The sequence below is a fragment of the Microtus ochrogaster genome, chromosome 8, assembly GCF_000317375.1.
Source record: "Microtus ochrogaster isolate Prairie Vole_2 chromosome 8, MicOch1.0, whole genome shotgun sequence".
In the NCBI taxonomy this organism is placed as follows: Eukaryota; Metazoa; Chordata; class Mammalia; order Rodentia; family Cricetidae; genus Microtus; species Microtus ochrogaster.
The window spans coordinates 69,676,223-69,703,980 of NC_022015.1; the positions used below are offsets into that span (position 1 = coordinate 69,676,223).

Below are 27,758 nucleotides of genomic sequence, written 5' to 3' on the forward strand. Positions count from 1 at the left end.
GATGTGAAGAGGACTGAGGTAGGAAAGGCCTGCACAGGATCTTGAAGACAGCAGCTGCCCACAGCCATTCTGTCTCCGCTAGGCATCTTACATACAAAATGTGTTTTCTGCCTTTCCTAGGCTCACGGAGCTCCTACCCAAGTTTTCTTTCTTTCTTAATCCTTCTCTTTTCCCTTCTTTTTTGAGCCAGGAGCTCCCCTAGCCAAAGCTGTCCTTGCACTAGAAATACTTCTGCCTCAGAGCCCCGAGGACTGTGATTACAGACTTGTTTCACCACGCAAGTCTCTCTAACTGTTCCGGAGCTAGGCCGGTCCCCAGGCTTTAGGTCCTAGGGTTCCGGAGGATTAATTAAGTCAGTCATCTCTTCTGTGGCAGTTGAGGTGAGCGGGCCAGAAATTAGCAGAGAAGGGAAACCAGCGCAGGAGCAGTATTAATGAGCTCGCTCACCTGCGCTTGGGTGGGAGGGGCTAAACCCGGGCTAAACTGGGAGCCCCGACCCAAGGCGCGATGACGTCACTGGCGCGCCACCGCAGACGCGTCCCGGAAGCGACGGCGGTGGAAGGGGCAGACGGCTCTCTGGAACCTGTGACTTCGAAACGTCGGTGGGAGGTGGCGCGGCGTTGGGTGGGGCGGACCTGAGGGAACGCTCCAGGGCTTTGCTTCCCTTCCGTCCCCAAGGCCGTCCCTGCCCCTCTCTCCCCTGGGCCGCCGTCCGGGTAGGTGATGGCCGTGACACCCTGCCCCCGTGTGTTTACTGGATCTGGGGCTCCCACCTGGTGGGGACCGCCACCTGCTGGCCCAGCGACCTTGGCTTGGCCTGCCTTGCGCGGCTTCGAAGGTGCTGGTGGTCGAGGCCTCTGTAGGCGCTGATGCTGATCGCCTTCCTAGGCGCCTATGGTGCGCGTGCCCCGGGTTCTTTTTTTTTTTTTTTTTTTTCCTGGCTCATCCTATCGGGAGTTTGGAGTCCGGTTGGCCCCTTTCCAAGTGATGAATGGAGGAACCAGGGTTAAGAGTGTGATAAGTGTTTTGCTTGGAAGAGTTCATGAACCTTTGGAAGCACTGCCCAAGGTTCTCCCAGTCTACACTGGGGTTGTTGACAGAAACTTCCCAGAGCAAGAGACACAGTCCTCTTGAAGCAGACACCTGAAGGAGGAGTAGAATTGCCAGCTAAAGATGGGAGAAGGATATCATGGGACATCTTTTCTCTTCGGATTACCAATTGTCTTCCTTCAACAACTTGGTTTATGCTCTTGAAAGGTCTATGGGGGGAAAAGAGCGTTGAAGGGGCTCGTGTGAAGAACAGGCTTTATATCCAAATTGTCCACTTCACCCTGCTGATCTTCAGCAGGAACTAAGTTTCCTCCTCTGTGAAATGGGTAGTCCCTCTTGCCTCAGAGGTCCAATTCCAAGTACCACATGATGTAATGCAAAGGGAAGTGTGTTGAAGACCGAAGTGCATTGTAAGTGTGGGCAATTACGATTACAGGATGCAGACAGCAGATCGGGACCCGAGTGGGCCAGAGGTGAGCCCCGGCGTGATGCCTGAGGTTCTCTCTGAGTGTCCACCTGCCCCCACCAAGTCGACAGCGTTTGATCTTTTCAACCTGGTTCTGTCCTATAAGAGGCTGGAGATCTACCTGGAACCCCTGAAGGACGCAGGTGATGGTGTTCGATACTTGCTAAGGTACAGACTTTACGAGTTGCTCTTCCTTTGGTCTCTGTTGCCTCTCTGGCCAGTTAGGCAGTAGTTGGGCTGCCTTTTCTGCTCTTGATGACTGGTTCTGAGGCTTTGTTTGATCTCTACCCATGTTCTGGCCCTATGCAGGGAAGGTAGGAACTGGGACTGCCTGGCCTGCATCAACATTCTTTGTGGCTGGATAAGCCCCTCTCGGGGACCGCTAGAAAAGCCCTGGACATTGGTCCACTATAGCGTCGAGCAGGCTTAGGTGTTTTTCGCCCCTTCCCTCCCAATATTAACATAATATTAATATTTTGATTTTCTGTTGTTACTTTTGTATGTGTCTGGCATTTGTGTGCAGGTCAGAGGACTGCCTTTGGGAGCTGGTTCTCTCACTCGAAATCAGACTCGTCTTAGCAGCAAACGGCTAGGCTTTCTCACCAGCAAGTTACAATTTTAAACATTTATTATTTATATTATGGTTCTCATTTTTCCCCTAATTTGCTTCATTTTTCATCCTCTGTTGTCCTTCCTTTTCCTTTAGTTATCTGAGATAGTGCCTTAGTACATAGCACAGGCTGGCCTGAAACTCATGTGGTTTAGGCTGCTCTCAGACATACAGGCTTTCTGTTTCAGACTCACAAGTACTGGGATTACAGGTATTTGCCAACTTGCTTTTAAAAATGCTTTTTTGGACACGGTCTCACTGTGTATCTCTGGAAGGCCTGGAACTTACAGAGGTCTGTCTGCCACGCTCTCTGGAGTGCTGGGACTAAAGAGTGCACTGCCATGCCTAGCCTCTCTTTTTATTTCCCCCTTAAGTGATTTGTTTACTTTTTAGATTTTATGCGTATGAAGTATTATCTGTATATATTTAAGTGCACCACGTGTTTGCCTGCTTCCCTCAGAGGCTGGGAGAGACTACCAGAGCCCCTGAAATTGGAGTTATAGATGGTTGTGAGCTGCCACGTGGGTGCTAGGAACTGAGCCTGGATCCTAACCAGTGATAGCTCTCCAACTCCTGGGTTTATTTATGTTACAAGTATTTTATTTGAACCTATGCCTGTACTCCCATCACTTAGGAGGTAGAGACAGGAGGATGAGAAGTTCAAAATCATCTTTTTTCTTTGGGCTGTCAGCTCATACACTCCCCCCCCCCCAAAAAAATGACATAGAGACTTATGTTAATTATGAAAATCCAGCTGATAGGTTAGGCTTGTCCCATTAGCTCTTATAACTTATTAACCCATTTATATTAATCTATGTTTTGTCGTTTTGTCTCTCTCTGTCTTTTTTTTTTTTTTTAACCTCTCTTCCATCTTCTTTTTTTTTTTACTTCTTCAAGACAGGGTTTCTCTGTAGCTCTAGAGCCTGTCCTGGAACTAGCTCTTGTAGACCAGGCTGACCTCGAACCCTCAGAGATCTGCCTGCCTCTGCTTCCCGAGTGCTGGGATTAAAGGCATGCGCCACCACCGTCCAGCTCTCTTGCATCTTGTACTTCTGGTTTTCCTCTCGTGTCTTTTGGTGTTGGCGTAGGTGTGTCCTCCTGTTCCTTGTTCCCCCAGTTCATCTCTTCTCTCTGCCCAGAAAGTCCCGCCTATACCTCATGCCTAGCTATTGGCTGTTCAGCTTTTTTCTAAACCAATAACAGTGACAGAACTTCACACAGTATAAAGAAATATTCCACAATAATCATCCTTCGCTCCATAGCAAGTTTGGGGCCAGCCTGGGCTACAGGAAACCTTGGCTCAAAAACCATACCCCCCAAAATAAATAAATAAATAAATAAACAAACAAACAAACCCCCAAAAGATATCCTAAATTGCAGATAAATGACTTTGTACTGTAATTCTGAATCCTTCAGTTTTTTTTTTCCTTTTTTCTTTTTCTTGGTTTTTTGAGACAGGGTTTCTCTGTGCAGTTCTGGCTGTCCTGAAACTTGCTCTGTAGACCAGGTTGACCTCAAACTCACAGAGATCCTCCTGCCTCTGACTTCTGAGTGCTGGGATTAAAGATGTCTGTTACCACCACCTGGCTATTTTATATCTTTAAATAAAAGCATTTGATTTTATCAAAATAATGTCATACCTAACATAATTGAAAATAACTCCACAGCCTGGGGCTCTTAGTTTCCAATAAAGATTATGAGGAAAGAATGCTATTCTTCACTTTTCTCATGCAGGCAAACACATATCACCCTAAACAGATCTCAGAACCACTGGGGCTGCTATTATGGTAAGAGTAAAATAAAAAATAAGCCTAAAATAAAAAGAGATCTGGAAACTCATCACACTGGAGTGACATCCCTTTCCTTCCAGAGCTACTCTCCTCAGTCTGACGTCTTTGCTGACAGTTTGGTCCTGGGAGACCCACAGAGCAGCCGATCCTACAAATTTTACTGTAGCTTTGGACCCAATAGCCAAACTCCAAGATTGGGTCCCTTGTCAGTCAAATCATCTTTACTAAGAAAAGAACAATCAAAAAGTTAAGTGACTCTGACAGCCACTTTGACAGCCCAGGGACCCCTCTGCCAGCTGAGGAGACTACAGCCCCTCCATCCAGCTCCGAGCTGGTCTCCCCGTATCCTCAGACCTGCAGACCTAACAAGTTAGTGTGCCAAGAGGCACCGCGCCACCAGCAAAGGAAAGCAGGCACTTCTCTCTCCTTTCTTTGGGGACTTCTGCATTGTCATTTGGTGGTGGTATGTGGTGGGGCTGTATCTTTTTCAGTTCTACCACTTGTGTTTCCCGGGTGATAACTGCACTGAGCTAAATTCCCATCCCATCAGTTTTAGTAAAGTAAAGTAGCTAGTCTTTTTCTCCTGAATTAACATATATTTGAAACAAAGTCAGATAAATGCTCAAAACTGTAGAAGTAAAGAGATAAAGTAATGTGGGCAAAGATGTCCGTATTCGTTTTTTCTCAATTTCTGTGTTGATGAGTACTGTATTTTTTTTTTTAAAGACAAGGTCTCACTGTGTAGCTCTGGCTGGCCTGGAACTCACTGTGTAGACCACTGGCCTTGAGCTCGCAGGGATTTTCTGTGTGTGCCTCCTGAGTGCTGGGTTTAAAGATGGTACCACCACTCTCTGCCCCTGTCGGTGGACTGGTGAGCTGAGGGGGTTTTCATTTTTCTGTTCTTTTTCGTGGTCCAGCAAGTGGCCTGGAAGATGTTCTGATAATGGTCTTAGGAAGTGTGAAAAAGGATAAAGGACACGGTGAAAGAAGAACCTTATCAGTGTCCCTTGTGAAGGACAGAGCCCCACAAACCATGGTGCAGCAGTGGACCCAGGCTTCTAGGAGTCAGTAGAAAAGCTCTTCTCGGAAGAAGGTTCTGTGGGTCTTAGTTTTGTCACCCCAGGGTTAATGTGTGCCCTCTCCGTTCCTCTGCTAGCCTCCTACAGATAGGCCCATGTGTTTTTCTCCTCGGTCCTCAGTGCCCCTCCTTTCCTCATGTTGGATTTGGCTGACTGACTGTGCTGCCAGGCGTTTTTCCGGCCTTCTTGTGATCAGAGCTCTCTGTGTTGTAGGTGGCAGATGCCTTTGTGTTCCTTGATGACCTGCCTGGGCCTCAACATCTTGTTCCTCACTCTGAACGAGGGTAAGAGCTACTCCTAGAGGCTAGGGGGTCTTTGTGGATGAATGTGGGGGACAAATCCTGAGTTGGAGCGATGTAGGAGGGACCACGTCTTTGCCAGTCTCATTTTTCCTAGTTCTGGAGAGATCCTCAGGGCTGGGCCTCTGTGTGACTTTGGGTACGTGATGTAGCCCATCTGTTGGGCCTCCATTTCCCTCATCTCTGAACATCATGGGGAGTGAGAGCCTGTGCGAGCTACTCAGATCAGCAGCTAGCAGACGACAGCCACCGCCACTTCTGTATTGCTTTCTTCTTGACTGCTGTGGATACATCCACTTTTCCCATTTTGCTTTCCTGCCTTGTTAGGGGTCGTTTGTCAACATGATGTGTGGTAAGGTTGTCAGGAGGAGGGTCTGAGGAGAGACTTTCCCCACAGCAGTCATTTTCTCCGGCCCAGCACACAAGCCTTGACGTGGTGCTGGCGACCACTAGCACGGAGAGAGGTACACAGGCAGGTATGAGGAAGGCGTGGCTAGGCGGTGACTGCAGAAGGCCTGGGTGGCAGTGTCTCCTGAGGACTCTGTCGTGTATGCTGTGACCCAGGCCCTTCAGGGTTGGAACTGTCAGATAGTTGTAGGACAAGCAGCCTCCTCAGGAAGTGAGTCCAGGGCAGAATGTTTGGAGGGGCTGGTTCTTTATGTGTGTGCTCTTACATCACATGCATGACTCTCAGTATTTCCTGTTTCCTGTGGACATATGAGTCAGTGGGTAGACAGTTACCCCAGTTCACAGGATCGTCTATTTTTGGACTGCTTTTTTTCTTTTTTTGAGGCGGGCTCTCTCTGTGTAGCTCAGGCTTACCTTAAACTCACTATGTAGTCCAGGTTTGCCTAAAACTACCTATTCTCCTGCCTCAGCCTCTTAGATTCTGGGGTTACAAATGTAAGCACCATCATACCCAACTTTCTTTTTCTTAGTTGTATTTTCCTTTGATTAACTCTTCTAGGATGTTAGTGCATGACTAAACACAGTTCTAAATTCATTCAGTTTCAATGACAAATCGTGTAACTAACATTTACGGTAGCCCACTGCTATCTTTGTTTGCTATTGCGATATTGTGTTACAAGGGAGAAGTTCCTGCTTTGAATTTTGTCTCTGACTCATTCCCTATCCCTCAATATTCAAGACCCCTTTCTTATCCTGAAAGCCAAAGGAAAGTTCCAGTCTGCCTTAGTGGTAGAGAGGGCTAAATTTCATTCTTGGAAAATTTCTTGCAGCATCCAGACTGCAGATGTGAACCATCTAGTGTGTACTGTGGCATTTTAAAAATTTTATTTTAGTGTCTGGGTGTTTTACCTTTATGTATGTATGTGTATGCAGTGTCTGTGGAAGCCAGAAGAAGGCATTGGATCTCCTGGAACTAGAGTTACCAATGGTTGTGAGCCAGTGTGGGTGCTGGAAGTCAAACCCAGGTCCTTTGACAGAGCAGCCCATATTTTTAGCCACTAAACCATCACTCCAACCCACAAGGCATTTTTTAAAATTTAAACAAGGCTGGAGCTTATCCATGATCACATACCTGGAGCTCATAGTTTCGAACCTACTTTCGCTGAAGAGCTAGCATATCCATAGTATGTGGTGTGGGCAATAAGATCTATGAGGGAAAACGAAGCTGGGCTGAGCATGCCGTAGAGTGGGGAGATCTGCCGTTACACCCACAGTGTGATCCGGTCAGGCCTCTTGGGCAGGGCCTGGAGGAGGCGAGGAAGCAAGCTTGTGGGCACCTCAGGCAGGCTCCAGGGCCTTGTTTACTGTGTTACCTGCAGTGTTTTTGATCTCTTAGGTGCCTGGTACTCCATGGGTGCCTTGATGATTTCGGTGCCCGCCCTACTGGGCTACCTTCAGGAGGTGTGCCGGACACAGCTGCCAGAGTCTGAGCTGATGCGGAGGAAGTACCACAGCATAAGGCAGGAAGACTTACAGAGAGTTCGCCTTTCCCGCCCTGAGGCTGTGGCTGAGGTGAAGAGCTTGTGAGTATTGAAAGGAGGCCAGGAATGTGGGGGAGTGAGCCAGCCGCCGCCACCCTGCATGCTGCCCGTGTGCCACAGACTTCATTCTGCTTAATCTCTCTCCCGGTTCTGAGCTGAGAACTATTTTTATCCTCCACTTAGAGAGGAAGGCAGAGGCTTAGCTAGCTAGTGACTGAGACTCCAGATTCAGCTGCCTTCACAGCTGTGTTCTTTTCCCAAGCGGGACCACTAAGTTTCTTGCTTAGGTGCCGCTTGTGTAAGCCACTGCTGGGTGAAGTGTTTAACTATTCTTTATCAATGAAAACCTGAATGATCAGAGGAACGACAGAGAAGCAACCGGTGACATGTCCCCTCCTTGTTCCTCAATCCCAAAGGACTGAGACACTCTCTAAGCCCCACCCTACTATTTCCTGTGTCTGTCTGTCCTCAGTCCTCCAAAACCTGTATGATTAATTTTGTTCAGCTAGTAGCTAGCTCTGGCTCTGACTCAAAGCAAATTTTATTGGCAGTCTTGGGAGCATCAGAATGCTATCAAAATATCACGCAAAAGCTGGGCTTGGAGCCTGCTTCACTTCTGTGCAGCATGTGACAACTCACTTGCTTCTCTGCACTCTGGTCCCTCGTCCGTGGGCTGTGGAGTTGGGCTTACACAGAGGATGGTTGTGAAGATTGCTTGAGTGTTGGGTACCCAGGAAGTGTTCGGTGTTAGTCATCATTACCATCCTAACATGACGTGGCTGATGCTTTGAGGAAGTGGCTTTAAGACTGCTGACGAACATTAACCATGTTATCTTCAGTGACAGCTGGCTTTTCCTGAGCATTTCCTTCCTTGGATCAGGCTCCATGTATGCTTTTGACATCCATAGGGGTTATAACAGAACTAACATGTCCAGAAACCGAGTCATTAGGAGTGAGGTCCAGGTGTATGAGAAAACAATCAACAAATGAAACTTTTGTAAAGTGAAGTCATTTTATGCATTTTTTCTTTTTTTCTTTTCCTGAGATGATCTCATGATGTAGTCTTGACTAGCCTGGAACTCAAGCTGTAGACCAGGCTGGCTTCAAACTCACAGGTCTGCATGCTTCTGCCTCCCAAGTGCTGGGGTTAAAGGTGTGCGCCAGTATGCCTGACACTGAAACAATATCTGACAAGAGGCGCAAGAAGAATGGAAACAGTTCATATCCCATTCATACAGAGCAGTTACTAACGCTTGTCACACTGGCCTTAGGTCTCTGCCTTTTCCTCAAACCATTCGGAAATTACAAATTTCCACTCTGTTTACTCCAAACACTTCAGCATTTGTTTCCTGAGATCAAGGACATTGTCTTATGTATTCTCAGTAGAATTTGGAATTGGGATATTTATATTGATATATTAGTATACATAGTTTATAATCATATTTTGCCAATTGTATTGATAAAGTTTTTAAATATTGGTTTCTCCTGGTCCAGGGTCCAGTTTAGAATCATGCATTACACTGAAGGTTTTTTCTTTCCTGTAGTGCTAAGACTAGATCCAAGACTTTGCCTGCCAAGCCCCCAGCCCTCACCCTTAGTGTCTGTGTTCTGGTGACCTGAGAGGAGCAGTTCCCTGTGACCGTGACATAGTTGACACGGCAACAGCACAAGCTTACTGTGGTGTAGAAGTGCCTCAGTTTATGTCCTCCGGCTCCTTGTTAGAGTCAGGGTATACATTTTGAGCAGGACTGACAAGTGGAGTGCCATGTTCCATATGAGGGCCACTTGATGCCAGGAAATAACTTTGGTCACCTGTAAGGCTTCTCTGGCTTACTGTTTACCTTGTTGTTAGTAACCTGTGGGGAGGTACGTTGAGACTGAAACACCTTGGTTCTCGTCAGCTTTCCCTCAGCTGCTCTGAAAGCCGCTGGTGGGTCCCACCTTCACTAGCTTGTGCCCTGGTGGCTGAAGTGGGTCTCTGCTCACTCCTCGTTTGCATTTATCTCCTGGCTTCTGCAGTGGGGAGTATGCTTCTCCTTTATTGTCAGTGTGGATGCACAGTTTCTTACGTCTCTCAGCGGGATCTGATGTCTACCTCCCTTCCTTCCATCTTGGAGTGTCTTGGGTTTGGCCAGTGGGACCACTTTGAGCTGGTTTTTATGTTCTTTCATTATATCCCCATCATTTTTCAGTGCCTTCTTAGGGTGTGGCACACCAGGATATTCACATCTGTTTCCTACTGTCCCTGCTCCAGCCCAAGAAGCAGCCACGTCTCTAATGAGCCCTTGGGTGGAAGGAGAGCATGGACTTTACAAAGTGCTCCCCCAATTGTCATAAATAAGATTAAAACAAAACAAAAGCAGGAACCTTAACTACGTCACCTCAGTAAGGGGCTCCCTAGGGTTTGGAATGGGTTGGAACACTTTGCCAGATCATCTCCTAGCACGAGTGTTTACAGACTGGCTACCATGAAGCCCGCCTCTGCATCCTCATAGCCTCTGTGCTCCTGGAAGGTGGTGGGCTGACTTGGGAGCGGGCAGGGCCTGTCCATTCATATAAGCTCCTGTGTCTGCAGCTTGATCCAGCTGGAAGCCTTCCTGACCCGCCTGTGCTGTACCTGTGAGTCAGCCTACCGTGTACTACACTGGGAGAACCCCATGGTGTCCTCACAGTGAGTGGTCTTTCTTTTCCACCTCCTACTCCCACTCCGTGAAGCCAGGTATCTTGTAAAGGCTTCTGTCCCACCCACTTCAGGAGAAGAGCACACCGTGGTCCTAGGGTGTGGGTCTGCACATACGCTTTTGTTTAGGTGCCCTTTAAAAGGCACACAGTAACAGTACTTGAATAATAGGCAAGTAGCTCACGGTGTGATGTACCACCACCCTGCCGTAGCAGCTGAGCTCGTGTTCAGTAGCTGCCTTCTGGAGCTGCTCGTGCCTATTAGCTTCATATTGAATGAGAAATTTCTTTTCTTGGCTGGGCCGTGGTGGTGCACGCCTTTAATCCCAGCATTCGGGAGGCAGAGACAGGTGGATCTCTGTGAGTTCGAGGCCAGCCTGGTCTATAGAGTGAGTTCTAGGACAGGCCCTAAAGCTACACAGAGAAACCTTGTCTTGAAAAACCAAAAATTTATTTTTTATTTTTAGATTGTTTATTTAATAGTATATATAATATATGTGTGTATTATATATAAATGTTTTGCCTACATGTATATGCATGTATATCTTAAGGGTGCTGGTAACCAAACCATGATCCTCTTCAAGAGTCCAAAGTGCCCTAGGCCAGTGAGCTACTCTCTAGACTACATATGAGATTTCTCTCTCTTCATTAATTATGTCATAAGTGGTTGCAACAACGTCTTTGGAATTATTTTGTAATGTGAATTGTTAATGATTGTAATTTATGGGAGTGTTCTTTTAGATATTTAGGTAAGTTCTTTTTATTATTAGCCCTACAGTGAGCATTTTTAATTTTTTGAAAAAAGTCTTAAAGATTAACTTAAAAGATGACTTATTGTATAAATGGAATGCATGTTTTTGAGGTTTTCCTGTATCAGTAATGATTATAACTAATGTCTGTCTAGGTTTCACTTTGTGCCAGGCCTGTGCTTAGAGGTCTGCTTATTGTCTTTTTTCTAGTGACTCAGTGAGGTGGATGTCATTTAACCTGCATTCACCCTGTAGGTGAATGAAGTCATGCTCGAGAACCAAGGGAGAATGTATTCAGGCCCAAGTCTGTGTCTAGATTAGCCCAGACCCTGCAAGCAAGTGTGTGAGCTCCCCGCTTGAGAGACAGTGTGGTCTTGACAAGCCAACAGCTTGGTACTTCTGAGTGCTTCCTCAGCAGTTCCACACTGGTTTGATCGGCAGGTCTTGTCAGTTTGTGCCCCAAACTGTTTCTCATCTGGATGCGCCCACCCTTCCCTTCTGATCTTGGACTTTCTGTCCCTTCAGGTTCTATGGCGCTCTTCTGGGCATGGTGTGCATGCTCTACCTGCTGCCCCTCTGCTGGGTCCTTGCCCTTCTAAACAGCACCCTCTTTCTGGGAAACGTGGAATTCTTCCGAGGTAAGCCCCAGAGATCTGGGTCGAGGCCCACGCTAAGGACCTGTTTAGGCTTCCTGCTTCTGTGTGCTTGCCACAAGGGGGCAGCTTCCCGCTGGGTATCTCTGGGAGTGTGCTGGGGTTGGGTGGCTGACCCTTCCCTAAGGTGGCTGCCATTAGAGGTCCTTCTCCTCTCTCTCTCTCTCTCTCTCTCTCTCTCTCTCTCTCTCTCTCTCTTCTTTTCTTTTCTTTCTTCCTGGTATTTATTATATATACAGTGTTCTGTCTGCATGTATGCCTGTGTGACAGAAGAGGGCACCAGATCTCTTGACAGATGAGTTGTGAGACAGCAACCATGTGGTTGCTGAGATTTGAACTCAGGACCTCTGGAAGAGCAGACAGTGCTCTTAACCACTGAGCTAGATAGAGATCTCAAGCCCTCCCTCTCCCTTTTTTAAGGCAGATGCATCATTACTTACTGATACGGTGTGGAGAGGTCTTTTTCCTAAATTGCCACCCACTCCTGCACTGTGGTCACCTGGAGTAGCTGCCATATCTCTGTGTGACCCCTAAGCCCACTGTCTGGCTTTTGGATGCTGGGCAGCCTGGAGAGGCCCTGTGCTTGGGTGATTGCTGTCGTCCTATCCCCCATGTCATCATCGTCCCCTGCACCCGTCCTTAGTTTATGATCACTTGCTGTAGTGACTCTCTGGCCAGTTCTCTATGTAGCAGGGGGACGGTGCAGACAGAGAACACTCCTGGAGTACCACTTACTGTGTTTCTGGGAAATTCCCTCTAAAGTTCTTTCTGAAATTTGTTTTTTCTTTTTCTTTTCTTTTTTTTTTTTTTTTTGAGACAGGATCTCACTTTGTAGTCCTGGCTGACTTGGAATCTCTCTGTGTAGACCAGGTTGGCCTTGATCGCACAGAGATCCGCCTGCCTCTGCCTCCCCCAGTGTTGAGATTAAAGGTGTAGTATGCACCACCACAGCCCACTTACTGTGTCTTATGTCACCTCTGACCTAGTCTCATTCCCTCTGCAGTGGTGTCTGAGTATAGGGCTTGTCTGCAGCGGCGGATGAACCCCAAGCAGGAAGAGTACGCCTGTGAGAACTCAGTCCTGCAGGACGCCAGGGGACGGAGCACTCTGCTGGACAGCACTCCTGCCCCGACACCCACAGAGGTGAGTGTCTGGCCATTGGCAAGAGGGTCTTTCCCTTGTTTGTCTCCCTCCCTCCCCCCTCTTGTTTGTAAGGCCTGACTTCTGGGCTGAAGCTGTGGAGCTTCTTCCTGCCTAGTAATAAAAAGTACAATGAAATAGTTGCCTGGGCTTTTCTGAGCACTTGGTCTGTGTCTGGTGCTGCTCTAAAGCCCCGTGGGGTGTGAGCACTTGGTCTGTGTCCGGTGCTGCTCTAAAGCCCCGCGGGGTGTGAACACTTGCTAAAGCCCAGTGGACTGTGTCTTGAGCACGGGTATGAGAGTGTTCCAGTGGCACAAGGGAAGGCTGAGGCACAGAGTGGCTGCCAAGGGCTCTTGGCTAGTAAACAGAGCTGGGTCTCAGGCAGGCTCTGTGACCACTGGCTACTATGGGTCCAGTGGGGTCCTGTGGGGTTACAGGATGTCCTTTCCTGTGGTTGCCTTTCCTGCAGCTGTGCAGCTTCCTTGGGCTGGGACCAGGGGCTTTGGATCCTAGCCTTTGGCTCTCAGCAGGTGGCTCTCTCCTGTAGGGACCAGTGTTGCCAACCTTCCCTTTGGCCATAGAATCTTTCTTCCTAGGACCTCACGCCAGGCAGTGTGGAAGAGGCTGAGGAGGCAGAGCCAGACGAAGAGTTCAAAGATGCAATTGAGGTGGGTGGTCTCCCAGTCCCCTCTCCTGACCAGGCCAGATGTTGGGTGGGCTGAGAGCTGTGTTTTTTGTTTTTTTTCCCCTAACATCCACATGGAAGCCAGAACTTGCCCTGAGCTAGAAATTTCCTGGTTGAAAGAGAGCCACTGGCCCTTCCTTCTCCTGTCGTCTATCTCAGGAGCCCAGGGCAGGGCTGGCTCTGTGAGCCTATCCAAACCACTGTTGGGAGTTGGTGTTTGTCACCTGGGCTGGAGATGGGCTTGAGGTTATGATGTCAGGGAGCTTGTTTGGAGGAGGTGCCTGCACTGTGCCTCTGCCTTTCTGTAGACTGAGTTCCACAGATGTCCCTTTGGGAGGGTGGAGAAAGAGGTTGCATGGCCAAGTGCTAGTTCAGGGGAAGTTCAGCAACCTTGATTTAGACAGTGATTTAGATTGCTAGTTTGAAGATGTGTTTTATTTGGCTTGTGAACCTTTAAAGTAATTCTTTGAGCCAGTGTTTAAAACAGGGCGGATTTCAATTAGAACTGTAGACTTGCAGCTTTGCTAGTATCTCAGAGTCTGCGGCAGTCAGTGTAGCTGAGGGGCCATTGTCTCTTGTTGGACAAGTCACATGGGCTAGCAAAATCCTCAGCCGGTAGAGGTGCTGGTTGCCAAGCTGGATGGCCTGCGTTTGGTCCCTAGAACCCACATGGTAGAGGGGAACTGGCACTGGAAAGCGGTCCTCTGATTTTCTTACTGTCTGCTGTGGCACACACAATAGATGAACACGGGCATGTCAGTCACATGCTGCAGTTCCGTGTTGTCCTGCGCTCCTGTCCTCTCCGGTTACTGAGGCCTTCTGGCTGTTGTTACGTTACTGTTTGTCTCGGAGTAGAAACTCCCCTGTTTATGTCTCTGTTGTTGGAAGAGCAAGTCTTGTGAAGTTTACCTGGGCCCTGAAGCTGTGATGCTGCAGGTTTCCTCAGGGTGGGAATGGTTGTAGGCTCGAGTCTGGGGAGGGTGGGGATAGCTATGGCAGGGATTCCAAGCATTTTTGTTCATGACCCAAGTAAGGAACACATTTTTGAGAACACGTTTTCTGTTGAACTGTATATGACCAGTGGGAAAAGAGTCACACCAAGCTTCTCTAAGCTTCCTTGGGTCTGGCCTGCTTCCAGAGAGCCTGCCTGTTCACCTTACACTGCGGTGCTCAGAGCTTGGGGTGGCACAACAGCTTCCCTTGCCCTCTCCTGTTCCTCCCTTCTTGCCATCTCTCTCTGTTTTCTCTTCTTCCCCGCACCCTGGGAGGCAGGAGACCCACCTGGTGGTGCTGGTAAGTAGGAGCAGGGTGAAAGGGGCAGGGCTGGGCTGGACGGGGTTGCCGAGTTAGCTGTGCCGCACTTCATGGGCTACCATGCCTAGGTGCCTCCGCACGCAGGCCCTGGGCTGTTGTAAGTGAAGCTCAGGACTGGAACAAGCTCTTCCCACAGGAGGATGACGAGGGCACCCCATGCCCAGCGGAGGATGAGCTGGCCCTGCAGGACAACGGGTTCCTCAGCAAGAACGAGGTGCTGCGCAGCAAGGTGTCTAGACTCACAGAACGGCTCCGCAAGCGGTACCCCACCAACAGCTTTGGTATGGCCCGAGAGTGGGTTCAAGGTGGGGTGTATGGCTAGGGCTGATGGGACTTAGGGAGTTGGAGAACACCTGGACCACAGGAACAGAGTCCAAGAATTGTGGGCCCTTGTAAAGTTGTCCATCGAACCTTGGGAAATGCGCAAATGTCTCAAGGATGTGTGAGTGTGGTCTATTCGTGTCCACCTCTCTTAGAGATAAATTAGCTGACAGGAAGACAAGGTACTTGTGGGCCCAGGCTGCGGAGAGCCGTGATTCCCAAGGTGGCAGAACTTGACAGCAAATACTAGCTCAGCCAGTGTCCTTCAGCAAATCATGCCTCAGTTTCCCCTTCTGTAAAAGAGATAGTTCTTGTTGGGTTGTTGTGGATGGCATGACAATGCATGCAAGAGCACAGGGCCAGGCAGATTCTTAGTAACTGGGTGTTATTCGTGTGTGGTGCTGATTAGGCCTGTGTGTCCCTCATTGTGACCTGGCTGTTTGCAGTAAAGAGTGCCTTCTTCTGGGTATGGGGGTTTTCTGAGGTCACTTGTAGCCAACGTTGTAGTTTGGTTAGTCTTTGTTTTCTTGGGGTTGTGGGTAGGTCAAGGACATAGCTTGAAGGGTGGGTCTTTGAGCACAGCTTGGGGACCAGGCTCTGATCTGAATCCCTGAGAGCCGGATGAAGTACTGGTGAGAGCCTGGAGTAGCTGGTGGTTGAGAGCCAATATGGCCTTTGAGTTGTGAATTTCAGGTGGAAATCCCTGGATTTATCTTCGGGAATTTGAGGGATGTCTAGGGTCTGCCTTCCTGCCCCTGACTAGTGATTGTCTTTTCAGGATTAGATGTTCTGGACCTGCTCTTTCCTTCTGTGTGTCAGTACCCTAGGCACTCAGGATCCCTTTTGTCTGTGTTAACTTCTGGCCCTGGTAGACACTCCAGGCCCAGGGCCATAAACACACTCATTCTCAGGTGGATGGGACAGGGCAGGCAGATCCTCTGGGCCCAGAAGTAACAAAGGGATGTTTGCCTCAGACATGGGACTCTCTCTGCCATGGTCTCCCTGGTTCCTTAGTCTTCCTTCCTTGATCCCAGAGAGTCTTTTAGCAAGAGCTGTGGGTTATCCTGGCTGGACTGGGAAGGAGCTTTGGAACTGTCATGGTCAGACATGTTATCCACGAGTCACAGCCGTGCCCTCTGCTACTGATTGCTGCCCTGCCAGATGGTAACAGACCCCAGAACCCTTCTCTCCCATCTTTCATCTCTCCTTACATCCACCCCTTGACTGCCAGTTACCATCTGAGCTACTGTTGGCTGTTCTGCCACTGTCTGAAGCTGCTCTGTTTCGTTACACTTGGTGACTTAGGAAAGTGTGTGTTCCTGTGTGAGAGTTCTGTCCTCCATATCATCGTGGAAGGTCCCTGTGGTTTCAAGCTCCTCTTGTAATCTTCTGATGACTAAAAGCAGGAGTGGGCATTTCTGGAGGCCTGTCTGCCCCTTAGCTGTGTGCAGTTGTTTGTAAGGGAATATTTGGAAGGGTCATGTCTGGTGGGCTTCACTGAGGACACCTGAGTCAGGTCCCTGATGGCTTGGCTAGATTGCAGGGAGGAGAGTCTCTGTGTGCTCTAGGTGCTCCTTGACAATCTGCTAAGCCTGGGATTGGGGGTGGGGGAAGGGGTGGGTAGCCTGAAGGAAGCTACTCCTAGAGATGAACACTTTTTCTTATTCTGAATCCAGACCTTGCTCTCTGCACCCAGCTGAGATGCTGGGCTGTGCCAGGCTGGGGTCCTAAGTGTCTCAAAAGAGTTGAGAGCTGTTTGGGCAGAGTGTTCTGGGCTGGGTCATAGCTGAGCTGTTCCCTTTGTTTCTCAGGGAACTGTGCAGGCTGTGCCGCCACTTTCTCGGTGCTGAAGAAGAGGGTAAGTCTGCTGCTGTGTGCCTGGGGCAGTGTGCTGTGGCCATCCTTCTACCAGACTCAGGAGAGCCGGCAGTGAAGTCTAAGTCCCAGCTCACAGGGGTCAGTGCATCTTCCCGCTTCAGGCCCACACCCTTACCAGCCTCTGTTGGCTGTTTGGTCCTGTCTCCTTCCCACTCCTCTGAGGCCCCTCTTGAGTCGTACAGGATGGGACGATAGGAGGGAGCAGGTACTGGGGTGTCAGGTGCCTGAGGGTGGGCTCCATCTCATGTTAACATTTCTTGTCCACAGCGGAGCTGCAGCAACTGTGGGAACAGCTTCTGCTCTCGCTGTTGCTCCTTCAAGGTGCCCAAGTCCTCCATGGGGGCCACAGGTGAGGGCTGCAGGAGTGGGCTAGGGAGGCTGCCTTGGGAAAGGAGTGAGGGTAGCTCCCCTGGGGCCCTCTTTCCTTCCAGAGGAGACCACCTGGGAACATTTTTAACAAAAATCAGAATGATTTCTCTTCCTGTCCTAAAAGCTGTATATGTTTGTGGTAAATAAAGCCTGTGGAACAGCAGAAGGAAGAAAAACGCTCGTGTGTTCCAGGCAGGATGGTGGGGTAGGCCTGTCTGCCACTGGCGTGTAGGTGGCACGAATGTGCATTCGTGTTCTTGAAAATGGATTATATTTCACTTCCTGCCCTGTGGTGTGTTGCAGTGTTGGGCAAGCTTTTTTCTTTCCAATCTTACAAGTAGCACATGCTGGTTAACTATAAAATTTGGAAATTATTATAAAGAAAAAAGGAAGAGAAAAGTGATCCTGTAATCTTACCACCCAGAGATTTTTAACCACCGTTAAAATGTTTAGGGAAAATTTCCTCTGGTATTTTATTTAGAAAAAAAGAAAAAGCTTTACAAAAGTGTTTTGTGGATGCCAGAAGAATTTCCAATGCACGGAACACCTGGAGAGGCTGCTGTTGGCATCAGAGCCCCAGTGCTCCAGCGTGTCTGAGGGCAGGGAGTGAGCTGGGTCAGGGAGGGTGCAGGCTGGGCCGTGGGTGGTCTGTCTAAGGACTGGGGAGGCTAATTCAGTACTTGGCGCCTTGAGCCCAAAGGGTACAAAGAACCTTCTCACCGCGTTCTTCTTTCTTTTCAGCTCCTGAAGCCCAGAGAGAGACTGTGTTTGTGTGTGCCTCCTGTAATCAGACCTTGAGCAAGTGAGAAGAGAGGCTGGGCTCCCACTCTCCTGGGGCCAGCAGCAGACACTACTCTCCCAACCCTGGTCCTCTGAGGCGTGTGCTGGGCAAATGCAGCCCTCCAGCTATGTCCTCCCTGCCCTTCCCCTGTTGCCGTCAGCTGGGCTGGTGATGCTCTGAGGCCCACAGGGAGAGGAACCCCTGGCGCTGTTTGCCCTGCTCTCCCGTAATGATGACTCAGGGCTGGCCAGGGAATGTCCACCAGGGGGCAGAATTGAGCATAGCCTGCTCTCATCTGGACTCCTGAGGTGGGGAAAAGAGGTTCGTTCCTGCTGAGTACTGGGCCTCTAAGCCCCAGAGAACCTGGAGGAGGACTTGGGGCACCATGGCCTGACTCTGCCCTTTGAACAGCCTCAGGATCTCTTGTTTTCTAGAGACAGGATTGGAATTCCCAAGTACCCAGACGAGCATGTATATAAGGGTTCTGGCTAAGCCCCACAGTGTCAAGTGAATGGCAGCATGGGGAAGCTCTGCCTACAGATACTGTCTGCCATGATTTTCTGGTGTCTCAGCCCTGCTGGGATGGCTACAGGACCCTCACATCACTCCTTCTGCTCCGGGTCTGGGCATCCCTCCTCTCTCACTGCCACCTCTCCCTAGCCCTTGTCCCATAGAGTGTGAGGCCAGGGGAGTGGAGCAGAGATTCTGAAAGCCCTTGGCCTTTGAGGTCCAGGAAGGTATCGGACCTTGATGGGCTGGTTCTTAAGAGTCCATGGCTGTTCCGGAGTACAGTGTCCATTGTGGGATAAGGTCACATGGACAGTTTTATGTTCCCTCTGATCTGCCAAGGGCCCCTGTGCCTCTTTTTAAGCCATGAGCTGGCTCAGGCCCCCTCCACTGGAGCTGCCCTGTCTTTTTAAAGTATTTATTTATTTATTTCACGGTTTTTGGGAGCATGCAGCCCAGGGGTGGGGTGAAGATGAGGGCTTCTGCTTGAGACCCGTCTGTAGACTCACGGCTCTCCCTTAGGGCTGCTCTGCGGGGCCTTGCACTATCGCAGGAGAACTGTTTGTGTGGCCTAAGCATGGGCTTGGTGGAAGCTGGGTGTGGGGTGAGTGACTCCCGGCTGAAGCCCTCTTTACTGATGAGCCATACACAGCAGTGAGGGGTTGTCAGTGGGGACCAAGCTGGTGAAGTGTACCCCTTTCCTGGAGGGAACGTCACCTCCGTGCTTATTTATACTGGAGAGCAGTGGAAAGGAGCTCTGGATGGGGAATTGTCAATAAAAGGCCCCAAGCTTTTGCTTTTGTCCTGTCCTCTTGCCGACTGTCGCCATCAGAGTGGAGACCCGGGTTTCCTATGCTGTTCGCGGTCTTCGCTTGCCAAGGGTGGGCTGTGGGGTGTGTCTTTGCACACTGTCTGGTAGTGCATGTGTGAGGGAGCCAGGCCCAGTGGAAAGCTGTGCCTTGTAAACAGAAAGGCCAGGCTTTGTCCTGCGAGCAGCTGAGGGTCTTGGGTTGAGGTTGGGACCAGAATTTAAATATTAAACAATATTTTTAATATTTCATTGCTTAATATTTAATATTAAATATTAAACAATGAAAAGGTTTTAGCTAATTCCCCCTGAGAAAGTCAGAAAGGGCCAGCTCTGCGGGAGGCTGAGAGCTGGCAGGAGAGGTTGCTTGGAGGTAGGTGTGAGGTGCAGGTTGCCCCTGTGATCCGAGCTAGGCTGGGTGCTGGGCATTGCACACATTGTGTTAGTATTGGTGACAAGCCCAAGTAGGCACTGTTTTCCTCACAGTAAGATGGTAGTGCCCAGCAACAGTGGGGTAAGCCAGCCCCACCTCCCACAGACCTCCTGCGTGCTGTCACCTACAAACTTCAGACAAATCGCGTACCTCTGTCTTGTGTCCTTATGGTCATCATCTTTTTGCTTCCTCTTTTAAGCCAGAGGATATTTTTAAATCATTTTTCAGAGCAGGGTGTCAAGGAGAGCCAGTGTAGTTCGAAACAATTGATGCCTTCTTGTTGACAGGTGACTGTCACTGCTCAGGAAGGCTGGCTATTGGGTGTAGTCACAGATGTGAGAAAATGGATTTTGCCCTTTCTGTTTCCTGGAGGTGCAAATGAGAACAGGCGAGAAAGCTGCCTTTAAATGCAGTTCCACTTAGAGAGCAAAGTCACCAAGGTTCGGCAGGATTTGGTGGCAGTGTCACCGTTGAGCCCGTGGTACAGAGAATTCAAAGTCGGATGACAGCTTGCTCTTTGTGGAACTGGCCACATGCCAATTTGATCTTGGGCTTCCAGGAGCAGGGGACAGATAGCCAGGTGACAGTCCTGCAGGTCTGCAGGCCTGGCTCCAGCTCGGCTCTAGTTGAGGCTTCTGTGGTCTGGTGTGTTGATGCCTTTGGGAAATCTTGGCAGACCTGGAACAGACAGGCCATGACTTTGGGGTCTTCTGTAGCCTTTGGGGCTGAAGTCAAATGAAGCCCTATTTTCTTTCTTTCTTTTTTTTTTGTTTTGTTTTGTTTTTCGAGACAGGGTTTCTCTGTGGCTTTGGAGCCTGTCCTGGAACTAGCTCTGTAGACCAGGCTGGTCTCGAACTCACAGAGATCCGCCTGCCTCTGCCTCCCGAGTGCTGGGATTAAAGGTGTGCACCACCAACGCCCGGCTGAAGCCCTATTTTCTTTTTCTTTTTTTATGTTTTGATCATTTTGTTTTTTTTTAAAGTTTTTTTTATTTTTATTTATTTATTTATTTTTTATTTATTTATTGAGGATTTCTGCCTCCTCCCCGCCACCCCCCCCACATGAAGCCCTATTTTCATTCCCGTTTCAGAGGTCTGTGTTTCCACAGTTGGCCCTGTTCATGGGCCCCTTTGCCAGGCAGCCTCGTCAGTAGCTCAGCTAGTAGCTCATTTTAGTGTCCCACAGCTCCATGGGTTCATCGAATTGGTGGGTGTTTTAAATGGGTAAATAGAGGCACCGTGAGGTTAAGTGACCTACCCAACATGGAATGAGGATTGCGCTGCAGGTGTTCTTAGCAGCTTTGGCCAAGAAGCGTGGGTAAAGGTCACATTCTGGGCGGCTCCCTCACATTCTGGTCCCCATTCTCTAAAGAGCTAACCACTGCGCTAACAGGAAGGGTCTGCCCACCAAGCACTGCTGGTGCCCTTCCGTCCCTAGCAGAACAGAGGTGACCTTGTGATGGGAGCCCCTACCTTCCCTAGCACCCAGTGACCCCGCCTCCTGCCAGCAACACCCCAGCAGCACATTCCATTCCCTGGCACTGCTGGTGGCTGGGATTCTGGGTTCATTTGGCCGCAAGCCTTCTTGGGGCTCCAGCACAGCCTGCTGTCTGGGCTGGGACACTGGGCTCCTGCCACACACATTCCAGCAGCAAACACCCCCCCACATGAGATTACCCAAGGAGTGAACTTTAGCCAGGATTCCAGCCGGCTGTATAGTTGTGGGATGTGAGCTTGCTTTGTGGAGACCTGAGGCTGGATTACAGTAGGTGGGTGGGACCCGAGGTGGGTGGGACCTGCTGGCTCCTCTGCCTCTGTCCAGGCCCTTGGCAGTGTCATCAGAGCAACTTCTGGTCTACACAGTTGTCACAGTTGTTTGTGCCCATAACTGATCTCAGACCCACCTCTATAGAAGGTAGAAGGTAGTAAATAGTAGGTTTTTTTTCTTTTGTTTACTTGGTTTGTTTTCTTTTTTGAGACAAGGTCTCTCTGTGTAACAGCCCTGGCTGTCCTGGAACTAGCTCTGTAGACCAGGCTGGCCTTGAACTCACAGAGATCCCCCTGTCTCTGCCTTCTGAGTGCTGGGATTAAAGATGTGCGCCACCACCACCTGGCTTAGTCCTCAGACTTGTAAACTATAGGCCGTGGCTCCATGTGGCGCCCTGCAACTGCATGCGGGGTTGTGGAAAGTTTGGTAACAGCAAAAGGTTTTTGACGCTGAGCAACCAAAAATTAACTCAAAATCAAACTTGTAAATGAAGATGGAGGTGGCTCTGGAGCACTGTCCTGCCCTGCACTACACAGCATGCGCCCTGTGTGCTGTGCGGCCCCCTCGTGCCATACAGCCGTGGAATGACGTCTAGTTCCTGCTCTTATAGGAACATAATGATTTACAGAAAACAAGGGCTTAATATTTGATCCTTCAGTGTGTGACTATCAAATTGATATGTCTTTGGATTGCATTAGGTTGGAATATTTGATTTTAGAAATTAGTGTTTGGGGGCTGGTGAGATGGTTCACCAGGCTGGGCACCTGAATTTGATCCCTGGAACCAATGTTAAAAAGTCAGATGTGCATCTGTAATCTTAGCACTTGTAGGAGGGAGGAGGAGAGAGGAGAATTGCCCTGGAGCACACAGCAGCCTGGCATGAACCAGAGACCCTGCCTCAACAAGGCTGAAGGAGAGACCAATTCTCTGGCCTCCACATATACCGTAGCACAAGTAACAATTTAAAAAGAAGACAATCACTAACATCAGTTTCTTAAAAATTGTTTAGTGGATTTTGGTTTGGATCATAAATCAGAATAGAATTTCAAACAATTTATGAAATGTCTTTAAACATAACTTCTGCCATTTTGTGCTGTGTGTGTGTACGCAGAACAGCATTCTCAGCATTGATTATAAAATCAAAAGTGACCATCTCAGAAAGTGCTGTTCATCCTACAAACAGCCAAGGTTTAATTCCTTATGTAAATGCAAGCACATTTATTCCATTAGTGAGCAGATTTGCTTTCATCCTTAATAAGCGGTGTGTGTATGCCAAAGGATTATTTTGAAATAGATTTATGGCTTATAAGTAAATGTTTGGTTTATATACCCATTTTACATATCTGCCTGGAAGCAAGCACACATTTCTTTAGTGTTTAAGAAGTCCTAGGTAAAGCAAGTGGTAGTGTTCCATTCCTTTAATCTCAGCACTTGGGAGGCAGAGGCAGGAGGATCTCTGTGAGTTTGAGGCCGGCCTGGTCTTCAGGACAGTTAGGGCTACACAGAGAAACCCTGTCTTGAAAAAATAAAGTCCTGGGTAATGGTTAGGATTTTGGGGTCCAATCTAGCACCACCATGTATGTTGTGCTACTGGAACATGGACCTTAAGTAACTGTAGTCACTGTTACTAAAATATGTTACCACTTGCTGGGTGGTGGTGACACACACCTTTAATCACAGCATCTGGGGGCAGAGGCAGGTGGATCTCTCTGAGTTTGTGGCCAGGTTAGTCTACATAGTGGAGTTCTGGGCCAGTTGGGGCTATTTTTTGAGATCTGATCTCAAAATTGCTGCTGGAGGGTTTGCATTAGAATGCAGAAGCATGGGGTTTAGAGTGTTGGCAGCTCTTTCAGAGGTCCATAGTTCAATTCCAGCAGCCACATGGTGGCTCACAGTCATCTATAATGGGATCTGATGCCCTTTTCTGGTGCAGATAGAGCACCATATACATAAAAACATCTTAAAAAATGCAAAACTGCTTTGAGTAGGGCCTGCTACTCACCATGATCTTGGCGACAGTAGGTATCTTTCCTCAATATTGGCTTATATGCCACCCAGGGGGTATATTTTTTATAGTAAACAGACCTCCAAATGTAGTTTCCATAATTCTGGCTTTTAGGTAAGAATTATGCTTTTCTCTGCCTTCTTGTCAGTCATGTATCTCAGTTGAATAAAGAATCAGGGGGCTGGAGAGATGGGTCAGTGGTTAGGAGTGCTGACTTCCCTGCCAGAGGACCCAGGTTCAACTCCCAGGACCCACATGGTAGCTCACAACTACCTGTAACCCTAGTTCTAGGGGAACCAAATCTCTCATACAAACATGCGTGCAGGCAAAGCACCCATGAAAATGAAATAAAAATACATAAAAAGAATTAGGAATTTTACTGAGCATCTATTATGTGCAGGCATTGTTGGGTTAATAAAAATATGAATACCCACTAATGACCATTTACATCTGTGCATTACATCAAGGCGTCTGTCATGCACCTGACAGCACTCTGCCACCCTGGGGAGGAGGCCGTGTACTCATTGTCACCTGGCCAGAACTGGACTGCCTTTCCCTCCCCCACCCTGAGTGTGTGGGCTCCTGTTTTGTAGGAGAACTTCGTGTATTCAGGTGAAAACTTGACTTCCTCTGCGCCCTTGCAAGTAGGTCATATGACTTCTGGCCTGGCGTGGGAATGGAAGTCTACCAGCTGAGCCTGCTTGCCTGCTGCTCTCCTACTCCGGAGGGATGGAGGCTCCTGACTTAGCGCTATGCCTTGCTGTCTGAAAGAGGATGGGATTTGGGAAGAGAACTTCCCAATTGTTGTGATGCCTAGAGCCTTAGACAGCCCTGATGTACACCTGTCTGCCTCTATGATGTGGGATTTCCCTCTGTATGCTGTGATTACCATTGATAAATAAAGGAACTGCTTTGGGCCTATAGCAGAGCTATAGGGGAACAGAGGTAGGAGGGGAAAACTAAGCTGAATGCTGGCAGAAAGAAGGGTGGAGTCAGAGAGAAGCCATGTAGCCTCGCTGGAAACAGACGCTGGAACTTTTCCTGGTAAACCACAGCCACGTGGTAATTCACAGATTAATGGAGTTGGGTTAAATTAATATGTATGGTTAGCTAATAAGAAGCTAGAGCTAATGGGCCAAGCGGTGATTTAAATAATACAGTTTCTGTGTGATTATTTCTGGGCTAAGTGGCATCTGTACTATACCTCTAGACCTTTTGTGTGGAGAGGGGGATTTAGTTCTAGTCATGCATCAGAGGCTTGTCTTCGCTGGTCCTTGAGTCCAGGTGTGAGATCCTGTCCACTGGGAGGAAAATCATTGCAACCAACAGGACTGGGTAAAGAAAACTGGCCCGGGCCTTGCAGAAGCTCCCTGGTCTTGGGGAGAATTTCTCTCCATTCCAGAAGATAGTCTAGGCAGGGAAGAACAGAATAGGTGGGGCACAGGGCCAGGTCCCTTTTTTGGAGTGGTGGGGAGAGCCTTCCTGAGCTCCCTGGAATGGGCTGAGGGAGCCCTCTCCGACCACAGAGCTCAGCATTGTACTTCAGCCAGAGGTGGCCAGAGTCCTGTGTGCTTGGTGGAAAAATAATCTCGCCTGGTGGACGAAAGAAGTGCCTGTAAATATTTGGTTAGAGCAGGAGGCTGGGAGACAAGGGGCAGATTCAGGGATCTGGGCATGCTGGGCAGGGTTTGGGCAGAGTTTGGGCAGGGTGGGTGGCAGCAGCCTTCTCTCACTGAGGAGGCACAATTAGGCCTCTGCTGCCTGGGCACAGGCCACCTGACTGCCCAGAGGTGATTTATGGACAAGCGGTCAGGCCACCTGCTAGTGACGCCCCTGTGGAGGGCATTTCATCTGGCCCACCTTAGTTCCTGCCACCTCTGTTTTCCCAGGTGACATCTTCCCTAGGGAGTACACTTCCAGAGCTGGCAGAGTCCTCCTTCCCCGGGTGGCCACTGCATTAAGAGGAGCAGCAGGCCTCGACTACTTCTGGTGGGAAAGCCTCTCAGGGTGCCTGCTCCCTGCTCTGTGGACATCTGTCTGATCTTTTCACATCTGCTGAGGGCCCCCACCTGTCCCCGCAGTGAGCTCCTTCCAGATGCTGGTCGTTTGCATGACAGTGACTGCTCACCTTTAAGCGTTCTCCCATTCCCGAGCTTGGACCTTAAAGTTGCTGTGTGGACCCCAGGAATCCCCCCCTCCCCCCTTAGGTTTCTTTGTCCTGGCAATAGCTCCCAGATCCCACATGCCACTAGGTGGCAAAACCCTGGTTTTTTTTTTTTTTGCTCCTGTTTACATTGCGTGGGAATGGGGCCCAGTGTTTGTTAACCGCTCTGTAGATGGGCTAAGGTTTATGTGTCAAAATGCAGATTCTTGGGTTTGATCCCCAGTAATCTAAAAATAACAAAGCAGTTTCCATTACAGCAAGTTTGGGTGGAGCCCAAGTGTCCAAATTCCCAAGCAAGTACTCTCTGTCTGAGTGGCAGGCATTCTTTAGCCCTCTGAGATTCTGTGTTTTTAGCTAGTTCCTGGGTAACAGGTGCTGCTGGCCCCGGGCATGCTTAGAGAAGTGTCAATCTAAAGTATCTGTCACCTGTATGTCAGGACCAGTGCTCAGGAGTATCTGGGAACCCCAGGGGAGAAGTGACATTGTTACCTGTGGCCTTCTTAGACCCTTCTGACCAGGAACTGCCTAGTAGGACTGTCTTCTGACTGTGGGATCAGGTTGGGAAGCTTGGCACTTCTGCCCCTCCTTAGGGACAAAAGGGTGGTCATCTCTGTTCCTTATTTAGTGGTTGGGAGGTGAGGGTGACCTTGCCCTTGTGTCCTTGGGGAACATTGCCTTTCTTAGACTTTCCAAGGAGGTCAGTGGCTTAGGATGGGCCCTCGCTCAATGTCATCTGAACCTCCCTAGCCCCGGCCTCTTCAGAGCTATTGGATAAAGAAATGACCTGATACAAAGCAACAATTTTATTTTATTTAATTAAAAACTTTAAAAAAATATTAAGAACCAAACCTGTAGTCTAAAACCAGTGGTCTCACAGCAGTAGCAATAATTTATTGTCGGGTTTGGGACAGAAGGTGTGGGGTGCTGAGGCGAGAGCCGGAGGCATGCTCGTGGGGCAACGCCTGAAGCTGCTGAGCTGCACTCCTGTCCAGCAGGGCTCCAGAGGAGAAGTGGGTGTGGCTGGAGGACCTGGAGGCCTGCGGTGACACATAAAGGGCCTGTGGGGGGGGGAGGAAGCTGTCCCCTCAGGTCCCTCTGTTCTTCCTGGAAACTCCCTCCCCAGGCTGCAGGAGGCCCTGAATCCTTCCTTCACGTTTTTCTCCTCTCCCTGCTTTCTGGGCTTCCCTCCCTTGAGAGTGGGAGCCCCCAATAGACCCCAGGATTCCAGGGCCCTTTAGTCAAGGAGGGAGCCTGAGCAAGTAGTAGCTGCACGAAGCCACCTTTGCCAGGGGCTGGGTTAGCCTGGGAGTTGGGGTGGGGCCAGGTGGGCAGGGACAGAGGGCAAGGCACAGCTGGCTGGCTAGGGCAAGGAGGACGGTCCTTCAGTGGGGTTCAGCTGCCCCATAGAAAAATGGGTAGTAGAGTGAACAGGGGTAGGAGAACATGAACTTGACCGCAAACTTCATTTCCTTGTTCTTCTTGTCCCAACGGTAGACGGCCACGAGCAGCAGCTGCCCCTCCACTTTGCGGCCCATGACCAGGAAGCTGCCGGTGAGGCTGTCCAGCTGTGGGCAGGGGCAGCCGGCGCCGTTCTTCATGTGCAGGACCAGCTTCTTGGTGTCCTTGCGTTTTAAGGGGCCTGCCTTGAGCAGTTTCTTCTTCTTCTGGGCTCCAATCAACTTCCGGTCCCCATTGTCTATCTTGATCTCCTTAATGCGCATCTTGACCACTGTGGAAAGGAGGGCAAGGGGTGGTCTGGAAAGTGTCGCCTTTGCTGGGGACAGCAGGAGCCCTAAGTCGATACCAGGACACTCTTGGGGAGCCTGTTGAGGTGTGGGGCTTGGACGGCAGGACTCATGAGGTTACATCCATGTCTTTGAAACTCCTGTGGGCTGGCCTTCTATGGACATTGTGGCCAGGTTTTTCGCTTCAAAGGACAGTAGGGCGACATAGGCATGATAAAGGTGTGTCCTGCCTGAGTTCTGGAGCCCAAATCCCATTAAGACCACCCAGCTTCAGAACCAGAGTGCTCATAACACTCATGCCGGGGGGAGGGTCTTCAGAGATGGGGTCCCCTCTCGGGGTGGCAGCTGCCCATCTGGAGGACGTCTTTGTGATGCAGGGTTACTGGTTTCTGCTATCCCTTGGGGGGATATCTGATAGAAATCTGATAGAATTTCTAGGAGTGTGTGTGTGTGTGTGTGTGTGTGTGTGTGTGTGTGTGTGAGAGAGAGAGAGAGAGAGAGAGAGAGAGAGAGAGAG

The 27,758-nt window shown here is 49.4% G+C and overlaps 2 protein-coding genes across 3 annotated transcripts in view; one reads left to right on the forward strand and one right to left on the reverse strand.

Moving 5' to 3' along the window:
• Positions 1-540: 540 nt before the first annotated feature.
• Positions 541-19,113, forward strand: Zfyve27 (zinc finger FYVE-type containing 27). Of its 2 annotated transcripts, XM_005352298.3 has the most exons (13): positions 541-716; positions 1,487-1,684; positions 5,209-5,279; positions 7,099-7,285; positions 9,819-9,914; positions 11,197-11,309; positions 12,328-12,467; positions 13,061-13,132; positions 14,422-14,442; positions 14,600-14,744; positions 16,596-16,642; positions 16,930-17,011; positions 17,773-19,113. In XM_005352298.3, exons 2-13 carry the CDS (start codon positions 1,488-1,490, stop codon positions 17,835-17,837), a joined length of 1,236 nt encoding a protein of 411 aa, XP_005352355.1. In that variant the 5' UTR covers positions 541-716; position 1,487; the 3' UTR covers positions 17,838-19,113. The 2 variants fall into 2 exon arrangements, with proteins under 2 accessions (XP_005352355.1, XP_026637277.1); XM_026781476.1 differs by lacking the exon at positions 14,422-14,442.
• A 7,284-nt stretch (positions 19,114-26,397) lies between these two features.
• Sfrp5 (secreted frizzled related protein 5) overlaps positions 26,398-27,758 on the reverse strand; it is a 4,839-nt gene continuing 3,478 nt past the window's right edge. The window contains exon 3 of the mRNA XM_005352303.2: positions 26,398-27,225. Within this exon, the coding sequence (XP_005352360.1) occupies positions 26,879-27,225 (347 nt within the window). The 3' untranslated portion in view covers positions 26,398-26,878. The remainder of the gene's footprint in view (positions 27,226-27,758) is intronic.